This window comes from Heptranchias perlo, chromosome 10 (genome assembly GCF_035084215.1).
Source record: "Heptranchias perlo isolate sHepPer1 chromosome 10, sHepPer1.hap1, whole genome shotgun sequence".
Classification (NCBI taxonomy): Eukaryota; Metazoa; Chordata; class Chondrichthyes; order Hexanchiformes; family Hexanchidae; genus Heptranchias; species Heptranchias perlo.
This window is the reverse complement of record NC_090334.1, coordinates 80,580,969-80,594,068: the sequence shown is the minus strand read 5'-3', so window position 1 is coordinate 80,594,068 and position 13,100 is coordinate 80,580,969. Positions and strand designations below refer to the sequence as shown.

At 46.4% G+C, this 13,100-nt stretch overlaps 1 protein-coding gene across 1 annotated transcript in view; it reads left to right on the top strand.

Moving 5' to 3' along the window:
• LOC137326728 (calmin-like) overlaps positions 1–7,906 on the top strand; it is a 59,441-nt gene extending 51,535 nt beyond the window's left edge. The window contains exons 11-14 of the mRNA XM_067992089.1: positions 675–777; positions 3,038–3,187; positions 4,209–4,279; positions 6,115–7,906. Coding sequence (XP_067848190.1) covers positions 675–777; positions 3,038–3,187; positions 4,209–4,279; positions 6,115–6,319 — 529 coding nt within the window. The 3' untranslated portion in view covers positions 6,320–7,906. The remainder of the gene's footprint in view (positions 1–674; positions 778–3,037; positions 3,188–4,208; positions 4,280–6,114) is intronic.
• Positions 7,907–13,100: the final 5,194 nt, after the last annotated feature.

The following is a 13,100-nucleotide window of genomic DNA, read 5'->3' as shown; positions in this document are numbered from 1 at the left end:
TAATCAGATAAAAATAGACACTGAGCCAAAGGAGGAAGGATTAAGACAAGTGACCAAAAACTTAGTCAGAGAGAGGTTTTAAGGAGAGTCTTAAACCCCTCCACCTCTCTCTCTCTCCTCCTTTTAAGAAGGGAATTCCAGAGCTTAGGGCCCAGGCAGCTGAAGATACGGCCGCCAATACTGGGGTAAAGGAAGTGGGGCATGCACAAGAGGCCAGAGTTGGAGCAACGCAGAGATCTCGGAGGGTTGTAGGGCTGAAGGAAGTTAGAGATATAGGGAGGGGTGAGGCCATGGAGGGATTTGAATGAGGATGAGAATTTTATGGTGGACCGGGAGCCAACGTAGGTCAGGGAGCACAGGGGTGATGGGACTTGGTGCGAGTCCCACAAGAGCAGCATACACTGGCAGCAGTTCACCTTCCTTGGGAAAATCTCTCAGACCAAGCCTCCCTAGATCCCCTGGGTTAAATCTGAGAGTCAATATCGCGGAAATTACAGAGACCAGCCATGAGACAGCGTGCGAGTGCATGAATGTGCTGACCCAGTGGAAATCATCTAGATCTTTTTTATATAAAAAAAATACAACCCTTAAATCAAATTTTTCTTATTAAATACTTTTAACTAATTTTAACTCACTTTTCAAACTGACGACTTGTCGGATTTGTATTTTTCCAGCTCAACCACTTTAGGAAATGCTGAAAATGTGCGAAAGGAAAACAGCTATGTCGTTCTCAACAGCCCTAAAGATCACAACCGGGAGTCGCTCCTGAAAGCGGTGGTGAGTGAAGCAGCCTGGGAGCTTCTGTGGAGCTAGGATGAGCACAAGGCTGCCGGGCAGTGTCTCGTCAGAAGGATCCCTTTTTAAGCAGGAGGAGCAGTCTTGTTATCGGGATTCTGCTTTTCTGAGTGGAGGGTCTCATCATTCGGAAGCTCTTTTAAGGGGGGAGGTTACTTAAGAAATCCTTGAAGGAGGGGGCTCGGAGATTTCCTTAAAATATATCAATCTATCATTTGGTTAAAAACGCTGAGTGGGCGGAGGATAAAGATATTGCACCTATAGGTGGTGCTGTGAAAGTAAAGTAATGCGACCAATTAAAATACAAGAAAGAACTTGCATTTATATGGCGCTTTTCACAACCTCAGGACGGCCCAAAGCTTTACAGCCAATGAAGTGCTTTTGAAGTGTAGTCACTGATGTAACGCAGCAAACATGCCAGCCAATTTGCGCACGGCAAAATCCCACAAAGAGCAATGGTAAAATGACCAGATAATCTGTTTTAGCGATGTTGGTTGAGGGATAAATATTAGCTGTGGGATCTTTTACATCCACCGAAGGGCAGGCAGGCCCTTGGTTTAATGGTCTTGTCCAAAGGACAGCACCTCCAACAGTGCAGCACTCCCTCAGTACTACACTGAAGTGTCAGCCTGGATCATGAGCTCAAGTCTCTCAAGTGGGGCTTGAACCCACAATCTTCGGACTCAGAGGCGAGAGTGACACCACTGGGCCACGGCTGACACACCTAACAATTGATTATAATGGGGCCAAACTCACCAGAGGGAGTGGGGGGGGGTGTCTTCTGCCCTGAATAACCTCCGAGCTGGGAAAGCTTTGCAGCCCCTACTCCCACCCTCCCCCACAGTCCTCCCACCCAATGAACAAGATTGTGGCCGCTTTCTCCCTACTGGCTGGAGTTACCCCTTACAGGCTACCTCTATCCTGCTTCATTTCCCCCTTTTACATTAACCCCTCCTCTGCTCGACTGCATATCCCATCTACAGCACCCTTTCCCCGGCTGTTTGTGTTTGTTTCATGCTTCAATTCCCCTATCCCCACTGATTTGAATTCCCCTTCATCAACACTCCCATCCTTTTTTTTCTCCCCCTCTCACCTCCTCTCCTGCCTCCCCTCCCCCGTTCCCTTCCCTGCATCCCCACATTGTTTCCATTATTCCCTATCTTCCAACCCTACTTGACCTGAAAAATTCAAATTGGTCTCAACTACTTGCGTTCAACGCCGTGGGAGATTGGCTATTAAAAGGAAGAAACAGCAAATGCTGGAAATACACTGTGCAGGTTTGTCAGCATCTGACAGAGTAAAGATTCCACTTTGCTCCTTCCTAAATGGACCTGTTTTACTCTCCTTTCATCTTTCTAATGCCTTTTCACAAAAGACTAATTTTAGGCATCTAACACTTCACCTCTATCTAACTTTTCCAAAAGCTGCTCACAGATTGTTAAACCCATCAGCTCCCTCTTATTCCTGATAAAAATAATGCATTTGACCCATAATCCTTACCTGTTGATCTCCCCTGCCCCCTGTGGTTGGTCAGTCCTATAAAGGGACTCACCGACTTTCCCTTTTCAGTCCTGATGAAGGGTCTCTGCTAACTGGTCTTTTCTATTTTCAGGTGCTGATGGACCTGCTGTGTATTTTTACCATTAACTTTTTTGTTCCTATTAATTATGTTGTTTTAAAAAGCTAAAGCCTTGGGCTTAAAAATCCGTAATGGGCCCCAAAGAGAAGATACCCTGATTTGTCAGTTGCGGACATGTGAACTGGTAGAGACGCATCTAGGGCTCCCACCGTTGGAAAGTCTAGTGGAGATAGCTAGACTGGGGGGGGGAACGGGTGTCGAGGCCTCCCCAAAAACATTATTAGACTTCCCCCCCCCCCCCCAGCAGCAGAAAGGGAAATGCATTTAATTTTTGTTTATATAAAAAAAAAATGTTGATCCTCTTTGGGGATCCAGACGGTCCCCACATCTGCCCCTGGTGGGCATACCTCTGCCGACTGTACACTGGATCCCACTGGGGACTAGGGGCGTGCGAACTCCCGACGTAGGGACTCTCCAATCCTAGCCCTGCCCCCTGCTGTGCCAGTGGTTTTGTCAAGGGTGGGCAGAGGCTCCACCTCCACAAGACCATCCGAAAAGGTCAACCAAGGGCCTGGCCTGTCCGGGAGCATGCTGGTAGGGCCCAGAATTTTCAGGGCCTCTGTTTCAAAACTAACAGCAGCCACTTGCTTCCTCTCCTCTAAGGATGAGCAATGTTCAAGGGACTCGCAACAACGCACGAGTAACCAAGATAACATGGAATTGTCGGTGCAACTGAAAGAACTGATTCAGCACGAGCGCCGCCATGATCCCAATCTACCCTCGTACACTGGACAACAGGAGCGTCAGCATAAGGTAGCGAGCATGGTGGAGGGTGCTGAATATTCACTTTCCAAAATCTTATGGTAGTAACTCTTGAAGGGGCCACTCTGACCTTGTAATTTGTCATGCGGAGGAAGCTGCAATGAAGTTGCACTGAAGTGAATGTTGTCCAATCCTTGCCGTTTTTGATTTTAACTATAACCAAAGTCAAACCACCTGCCATAAAACAGACTGAGCATTACCCTGCTAACTAACGTACTGTAGCAGCTTTTGAACGGAGGTTTTGGAGCAGGCCATCACTCTGTGATCCGGATAGTTTTGGCCTGCCCAAGAAATCCCTCGGCTGGAATTCCTTACCCTCTGCTAAGTACCAATTCTACCCAAAAGGCGTCAAAGGGAAAGGAGAGTCGAGAGGCACTATTTTTTATTTAAAATACTTCCCCTCTTTATAGAAGAAAATTATAAACTTGCCTCAAAATTTATTGGACATTTTCTCAAAGATATCAACTTGCTGCTAAGCACAGACCCCTTTGAGTAGGGTCTCCTCCCTACTCGGTCACTCCAGCAACACCAATTACAGGAGCTCCCCAGAATGGCTCCATTGCAAATTGTGGGGGTGGTGGGTGAGGGGAGGGCTGGTGTGACTTCAAACCAGAGGAAACCATGTCACATGCTGGGAATACACATTTCCTGTACTGATATTTAAATGAGCAGAACTAGGTAGTGTTTCCCTGCCCCACCTTTGAAAAAGAGCTCTTCACCATTATTAAACTCACCAAAACTTCCATGATCAAATGTCAAAATATTGTCTGGACAGTCAAATTTTTGTGAACTTCAATTAACTTATTGGCCTGAGTCCTCTAAAATTGCCAGGGCAGCCATTTTGTAGAGGAGAGTCCATTTATCCACTGAACCTAGTAACCTTAGTTAAGAAATGTTAGTAGAAAATGCTAGGGATTAGTTTTCTAGCAGTGAGCCATGTTTAGGTATGTAGAGCATGGAAAGGAGTTAATGATTTGCTGCTGACGTCTTTTATTAACTTCTTGAACTGCAGGTGTCTGTGTCTGAGAGTCTGATGCTGCTGAATGAACCAAAAGTTACAGAGGAAACACACATCCGAACAAGGTAAGAATACTGACTGTGCTTCAGCTGTTCCCCCAGGCCTTGGTACAGACCAGAGCATGCTGCTCCCGCTCAGATCGACAGGCCACAGTGTCAAACCAACTTTTCTGGAGACTATTCGAAGGGAGTAGGGTGCTTTAATCTGCAGTTGTGTACATACAGCTTTCATATCTCTTCAGAGGAGTTTGGCTGCAATGTTGAGAATGTGCTTCACTTAAAATGTGGTTGGATCTGATGGAGCTTGAACCTGGGCACCCCAGCTGGCCCTTAATATGATGACTATACTGAGTATGGATGCTGCTGTCACCGGAACAAACAAATTGAAATGTTTTTGGTCTGTACATGCACAAATAGGTTCACTGGCCTGTGTGCGAAGATTTTTTAAAAGTACATTCAAAAACCAGACTTTTCTTGTTGGGTTTTCAATTAGCAGCGATCCCTGAAATCAGGCTACTTGGTCCACGGCTGGATGGAGAGTCACTTTAGATGAGAATCCACTGGCTGTTGCAGGTTAAATAGGCACTGCCCTCATCTTAAAAAGTGTTGGCAAATCATTGATTTTTTTGCCAATGCCCAGAACAATAATCGAGATGCATTATCCGCCCTACAAGGTTACAAAATGATTTATGACTTGCCTCCCCACCCAAACCTTTTGACGTATGCTTTTTTATGAAAGCAGAGCCCGTAATTCGATGCTGCATCACGCTCCCCTCTGGAACTTACTTTCCTCCCTCCTGCTTTTCAACTGCCCTGAAATCTTTGTGGGACCTAGGCTAAAGTGCAGCCTGTATCTGCACCACATAACCAACTACTAGTTCAGCAACAACTACAGCAATGAAGGAACAGAAACCCAAACCCTGGTTCACATGACACAATGCTCTGGAGTGCTAGAGTGCAAAATTTTAAAATGTTCCAGAACAAAATTAGTTGGCTTTTCAATTTGTAGTTAGAGATTTGGTTATGGGTAACAGTGGAATACAGAGCTGCATAACTCTCTTTCCACAAGGCTGAAATATGTCTACATCCCACTGCTCATCAAGTATCATCTGTGGTGCCAGCAGTGATTAAAGAACGTAGAGATTGGTCTCCATTTGGCTAAAGTGCACCAGGGATGGTAGGACTTGAATTCATGCCCTTGATTCCTTCCATATTGAGTTTCCTCAATGCAGACGTGCGAGGGAACTGAGGAATGAAATGTCCATTGGGTTTTGCACTGATCCCCATTTCCATTGCTGAGCAGCTAGGGGATCCTACAGCAGTGTGTCGAGCATTGCTCAGTCCCTCTAGTCTCTTATTTTTACCCCCACATTTCCTAAAACATGATACTTATTTTGTCTAGCTTGGAAGGATGAAAGACAAAGTGGCATGGATAAACATAAGACCTTCTGACCCTGGGTCCAGTGCTCATCCAACTGAGCTACCTGACATACTGAAAGGCAGGAATGCTGTACACTGACACATGACCTGAATGAGGCACAGTAGTAAATACGGTCACTAAGTCCACCACACAACAAAGTGCAGTAGTGGGAGACGGGATCCTTCCTGGGTGGGTGAGTTCCTGATCTAAGCGAAATCACATGCTGGCAGCAGACGTCACTAAGCAGCGGCGAGGGGCTTCCCGGGAGTGAAGGAGCGAGGGCAGGATATAAACAGGTGTGTGGGTAAGCCTGGGCCAGAGTAGGACACTGCCACTGGATCTGGTGTTGTACTCATGTACCTGGATAGTTATGGTACTAAATATAATTCTGCAAATGCGAGATGTGACAGGAATCACAGCACCACAACCTACTTGCTAATCCTCTCCCTGTATTAATGTTTGTGTTGGTGTTTTTTCACAGGTCAGCCCCACAATCAGACAATGCAGGTTTGTTGGAAGCACTGTGGCACCCAACTGCCATTGATAACCGTGATAAAGTGCCTTCAGGATCCTCTGGTCACACGGAACTACCGTACCTGGTTATTCTGCTCTGGATGGTGGTGTACTGGCTGATCATCCTTCTGCACCTTGAAATGGAGCCACTGGGCCAGTTCACATTTAGTTGATGATGTCACCAAATTGGTCAAAATTATTCTTCTGTTCACAGTTGACGTATTGCTGACTAGTTTTGTGCTGTTGGGAGATTTTATCGATTTTTTTTTAAAAGAAGTTGAAAAATCATTCTGGAATTTTCCAGACATCCCAGTTTCAAAAGGTAAAATCCCAAAATTCTGATGTCTGTAACAAACAAAGTTTAATGGCCAGTTTCCACAATTGTATTGATGGGGTGTAATCCTGAGAAACCGTTTTCATTCCATTAATCTGAACGGTTTGATTTATAAGAAGTGACCCGATTAGGACTGGTCACGAATTATTAATTAAACTCACTCGGGCATGCGCAAACCTTCAAAGAAATGGCACAGCATGTCACAGACCCTCCATGTGTGCGCAGTGGTGTATAAATTTCAAATCATTAGAAGATTCCTCCCTGATGACTGAGTGGTATGACAGCAAGAAAGTAAAAAATTTTATCTTTTTTGAGCAGTTTTTAAAAATGTTTATTTTGTGGCTGAGTTACGCTCCTTAATCAATAGGCTTCAGTACAATCTGGTGTGTTAATGCCAAAATTGAACAGAAAGCAAGGGAATGTGAAATGGTTAAAACAAATTGTAACCCAGGGTAAAACAAAGACTGGAGATTTGGGCGCAAAGGCTAGTGAGATGGGAATGTAAAGGGCAATTCCTGTGATCCCGCATTTCCAGTGGAGGGTGGGGCACAGGTTGGAGAATCGGGACAACAGTGCTGTAGCCCCATCTTGAACACTGCTTCCCCACTGGGAGTGCAAGATCACGCATTCACCCTGTAATCTGTGCAAGAAGGTTATGTTGGTAAAAGGCACCCGGGCTGATTTTCCAAGTTTGCAATGCTAGCAGGGAGTCTGATGCCTGCAGTTTCTCAATGTACGGGTGAGGCTCCCCATTGACAGGGCTAACTCGGAAAGTCAGCCTACAACCTGCTTCTAGTCCCCTCCCAACCATGCTTTAATAGCTAGGAAATGCACAGGAGTGGTCCAGTCCAATTTCACTGCCTGATAATTATTACTTCCGCCACCCCCACCCCCCCCCGCCTTCCCGACACTGAGAATTTGCTAGGTAAGGTATCATGGCTGCTAGCCATCCTCCTGTTAACCTGCAGTGCCGGATGCTTGCGAGACAACATGATGCATTACTGATACATCTACAATATTTTATTTAAATCCAGGATTTCCCCATCTCATGCATAATCATATTTGGAGAAGTATTCATTATTTATTTCCTAGTGGTCCTGTGATCCTGATAGGTACTAAATAACATTGGGTGAGACAAAGACTGGAAAATTGGGTACAAAGACTTAGCACACTCTGGTTTTGCTTTCTCTCTCTACATTTTTTTTCTTTCATCTGGATGATGGTAATTGCACTTAACACGATTCTTCAAACTGCCACTGAAAGTAGAGGCTGGGCCTTTACTGTTTCTGTAGCTTGTGTACAGGGCTGGACTTCATTGATTGTTAATGGTCGGTATGTGCAGGATGTACGTATAGACATTAAGTTTTGTTCTCAGTAAATTAAACTAATCCTTGGCTGGTTGAAGTGTCAGGGATTTACCTTGCGATTGAAGTGTTATTTCTTCTTCTCCTCCGTAAGGCGGAAACTTGTGCTGAAGTATAATTCCACAGCCGTTGCCAGTACCTCTACCAATTGGTCATACATCATGTGTGAGCCTAGATAGCGAGCGTGAGCAGGCAATGTGACCATGAGCACATCATGGCCCAGCCTGATCCTGTCCACACAAGGGCCTGCAAGCAGGAGACGCAGGTTAGTGATCAGGAGCAGGAAACCTAGCTTGCCTACATAGGTGCACCACAATTAACTAGTGTCCCCACTGCCTCTCCAGTTAAAACCTGCTCATTCAGCACAGACCAGGGATTGAACATGGGACCTTTTCTACTCTGGTTCAGTGCTACACTGCCCAGTACTGTACACTCAGACCCAGGAAATTTATTCAGTCTGTTCTCTTTTGCCCCCCTCCCCCCCGCCCTCAAAATTCTCTGGCTATGAGGCAGTCAGGGATGTGAGGTTCCCGTCAAAGTTATTTAACAGATTACTTTGTTTAAAAAAACATAAATAATTCTGACACTGTGGGTTGCTACAAGGAGAGTGACCCAGTGTTACAAATTAGAATGTCCCCTACACAACTTTTATGGTATTATGAAAATAGAGGAAGGAAGAGTAATTTATACTGAAATTAGACTTTGAGTGCGTCCCTCCCTCCTTATGTTCTCTGCTAAGACTAGGATGCAGAGTTCCCTTGAAGTTGAGTAGGTAAATACTTGGTTTGATGTATTGTAAACAATTTTACAACACCAAGTTATAGTCCAGCAATTTTATTTTAAATTCACAAGCTTTCGGAGGCTTCCTCCTTCCTCAGGTGAACGAAGGAGGAAGCCTCCGAAAGCTTGTGAATTTAAAATAAAATTGCTGGACTATAACTTGGTGTTGTAAAATTGTTTACAATTGTCAACCCCAGTCCATCACCGGCATCTCCACATCATGGTTTGATGTACACAGTAGAGGGTCCAGGTGTACTCCCTGGTCTGAACTGAGTTAGTTATCTTCAGTCAGGACAGCAGTAGGACCTTGGTACTCTGGTTTAGTGAAGGAGATAAATCAGCCTGGGTTCCTACTCCTACTCCGTATTCCTGCTGTAATGTGCATGTGTGTGTGAAGATTAGGTGAGGACAAAATGAGGCTTGGCTCTGCTCTGGTATCCCCACAATCTTGTACTTTGCTGAAATTCCCTGTCTAGGATCGCACTCATGCTCATCCCGGTCCCACAAAAATAAATTACTATCCATCAGTGCCGATGATCCGACTGCCACAATTTTCACAGGGGCCTACTGCTAAGGTGCTGACAGGCCCACCTGTTTCAGGCGGTAGGCCCCTTTTAATGTGTAAATTGTTGGTTCCATGACATATATAAGACCCCAATTGCCATTTTAGGACAGAACTGGTAGGAGCCTGCACAGAGGAGACCCCAAAAATGGCAATTGGGGTCTTATATATGTTATGGAACCAACAATTTACATATTAAAAAGGGCCTACCGTCTGAAACAGGTGGGCCTAGTAAGCCCCTGTGAAAATTGTGGCAGCCAGATCATCGGCACTGATGGGCTAATAATTCAAAGACCCCATTTTGAGGCCATTGCGGTCCATTCAGACGCTGATTTTGGAGAGTTAAAATCAGCCCCAAGGTCGGTTTGCCTGTGTTGCCCCTACCGTCAAATAGCTTATCGGCAATCCATCAAGGATCATATGTGAATAATAAGATGGGCACCTGTGGAAATTTACCCAATAAGGGAGTCATTGTCTTCGAGATGGTGGGAGGGGAGAAAAAGGGATTGTTTGTCTTAGACTGGAATTAAGCGCCTCAGGCCCCTTGCTGTGCTGCAGATATTTGAGATTTGTACAGACACAGTAAAATTCTTGTAAGCTACTTTATAGGAATACTGGCAGGTACAGTATCACTAGCTCCATGTTTGACTGACTTTTAAAATCCAGAGTTGAATTTTAATTAAAATCAATTTTTACTGGAACGAGCAAAAATTGTGCTGTTGAAAACTTTTTAATGTTTAAGTAATCAAATTCAGGACTGGTTGTTGCCATCATTAGTTGTTTGGTTAAATAAATGTCTGCCGGGAGAGGGTGGCGCACGGTGCTCCTCCTCCTCCTCTGCCGGGAGAGGGTGGCGCACGGTGCTCCTCCTCCTCCTCCTGCCGGGAGAGGGTGGCGCACGGTGCTCCTCCTCCTCCTCCTGCCGGGAGAGGGTGGCGCACGGTGCTCCTCCTCCTCCTCCTGCCGGGAGAGGGTGGCGCACGGTGCTCCTCCTCCTCCTCTGCCGGGAGAGGGTGGCGCACGGTGCTCCTCCTCCTCCTCCTCCTGCCGGGAGAGGGTGGCGCACGGTGCTCCTCCTCCTCCTCTGCCGGGAGAGGGTGGCGCACGGTGCTCCTCCTCCTCCTCCTGCCGGGAGAGGGTGGCGCACGGTGCTCCTCCTCCTCCTCCTGCCGGGAGAGGGTGGCGCACGGTGCTCCTCCTCCTCCTCCTGCCGGGAGAGGGTGGCGCACGGTGCTCCTCCTCCTCCTCCTGCCGGGAGAGGGTGGCGCACGGTGCTCCTCCTCCTCCTCCTGCCGGGAGAGGGTGGCGCACGGTGCTCCTCCTCCTCCTCCTGCCGGGAGAGGGTGGCGCACGGTGCTCCTCCTCCTCCTCCTGCCGGGAGAGGGTGGCGCACGGTGCTCCTCCTCCTCCTCCTGCCGGGAGAGGGTGGCGCACGGTGCTCCTCCTCCTCCTCCTGCCGGGAGAGGGTGGCGCACGGTGCTCCTCCTCCTCCTCCTCCTCCTGCCGGGAGAGGGTGGCGCACGGTGCTCCTCCTCCTCCTCCTCCTGCCGGGAGAGGGTGGCGCACGGTGCTCCTCCTCCTCCTCCTGCCGGGAGAGGGTGGCGCACGGTGCTCCTCCTCCTCCTCCTGCCGGGAGAGGGTGGCGCACGGTGCTCCTCCTCCTCCTCCTGCCGGGAGAGGGTGGCGCACGGTGCTCCTCCTCCTCCTCCTGCCGGGAGAGGGTGGCGCACGGTGCTCCTCCTCCTCCTCCTGCCGGGAGAGGGTGGCGCACGGTGCTCCTCCTCCTCCTCCTGCCGGGAGAGGGTGGCGCACGGTGCTCCTCCTCCTCCTCCTCCTCTCCCGGCAGAGGGTGGCGCACGGTGCTCCTCCTCCTCCAGAAACATGCCTGGCGAGGTATCTGTGTTCCTGTTGTAGAGAATTTGGGTGTATATAATGGCCTCTGCAGCTCTGTGCTCTTCTAGCAAGTATCCTTGAATGGCATAGAACTTGATTGGGGTCAGATTATATGATGATTCTTTAAACCAAAGTGTTTTCACATAATGTTGATACTATTTCTACAAGATTGTATACAATTTCTGCCAAAGTTTGGGAATCTTCTGTAAAAATGAGTTTGTGTGAATAAAATTTATTTCAAACAGTTTAATAAAATCAAGCCTTAAACTTTCTAGTTGATTTTTTTCTTTCTCCTCTCCCCTTCCCCAATCTAAGGTGCTGATCATGCTGGGATACAGTTTCACAGGATGTGGCATAATATTAAGACAAGTGACCAATTCTAGAGAATAGATCCCCTAGTTATCCCCAATGTTAAGGTACCATCTCGCTGCAACCAGGAGGAGATGGCCATGTATATCTTGTCCCTTCAAGAGGAAGGTAAGGTATTGATCTATTAGCCAAGAACAAAGGAAGTTGCTCAGTGATTGAAAATTGATTTAGCTCAATAGCTATTGCCCAAACACAGGCACCAGGCTATGGAGCTCTTAGCTTTCTGCTGGGGTTCTCAGTCAGACAAGGATGGTTATTTACAACAATCCCTTAAAGTGCTTCTACCTCATTGCCTATACCATATGGGAACAAAGAAAATGTGCAGGAGGTTGGGTATAATACATTAATCAGTGAGTCCTTGGACATATCAGTATGGAGGATAAAGACTGTGCATTCAGAAATTAACTGGCCTGACAGTAGGTGGTGCACATCCTATGTCACAGAGGAGCTCCTTACTGATTAAGAGCTCGAAATACCTCACAGAGACCTGCTAGTTTCATGTACCCTTGCACTTGTTCACCCATCTGTATTTAGTACACCTATGGGATTACATTCATATCTTTTAGGATGAAAAATCCCTTCCCACATTCAACAGTTGGTGAATTCTGTCCTGATGAGGCAGAGGATTATACCAGTGTATATGGATGACATTGCTACCTTTCGTCAGATGTGTCACAAATGTACTCACTGTAAAGGCAGGCTTAACAGTTAAAGCTGAGGTTGAGGTGCTTGAGACGTGGGCCTATTGTTGGAATTTCATACCAAATTATAGCCAAGTACCCAAACCATGAATTAACTTCACCCCAAATCAGCAATTCTGTTTGCGAAGTTGAGGTTGCAGTCAGCTGATTGAAGGAAGTACTGTGTTAGGAACCTGTTTTAGTCAGTCATGATTACACCAAGGACTTTGTCTTCCCCTCAAGCTTTAACCTAACTTACCATGGTTCCAATACCCTTGTCTGATTTGTCCATGCGAATCACTAATTCCTGCGTATAAAACAGGATCTGTGCATAATGTCTCCTTCAACTAGTTGAATGCAACCACAAAACTTTGGGAGCAGGTCACTTGATTTAGGAGCTGTTTTTGGGTAAGGTCCATTAATAGTGTAGCTATTTACCCACAAGCTAATGACCAAGAAATGGCATGCTTCCCCTATGGAGAATTCATCAGAATTGTGTATTATAAAGACTCCAACCTTATATGGCGCATGTTGGACAGTCAATTCAATTCACAATCCCCTGGTATAGAGAAATTCTCCCAGTATCCTGGCCAATATTTATCTCTAAAACAGGTAATTTGGTCATTTATTTAATTACTGTTTGTGGGACCTTGCTGTGTGCAAATTGGCTATTGCGTTTCCTACATTACAACAGTGGCTATATTTCAAAAATAGTTAATTGGCTGTAAAGTGCTTTGGGATGTCCTGAAAGGTGCTATGTAAATGCAAATCTTTTTTCATTTTATGGGTAAATTCAGTTTATGATGAAAATGCAAGACCATTAAAATGGAATATAGCCTTACAGGGATAAGTAAAGCTCTCCACATCTGTTAAGACCCTCCTTAAAACCTACCTCTTTAGCCAAGTTTTTGGTCACCCGGCCTAATATTTCCTTCTGTGGCTTGGCATCCATTTTTGTCTGGTTACACCTGT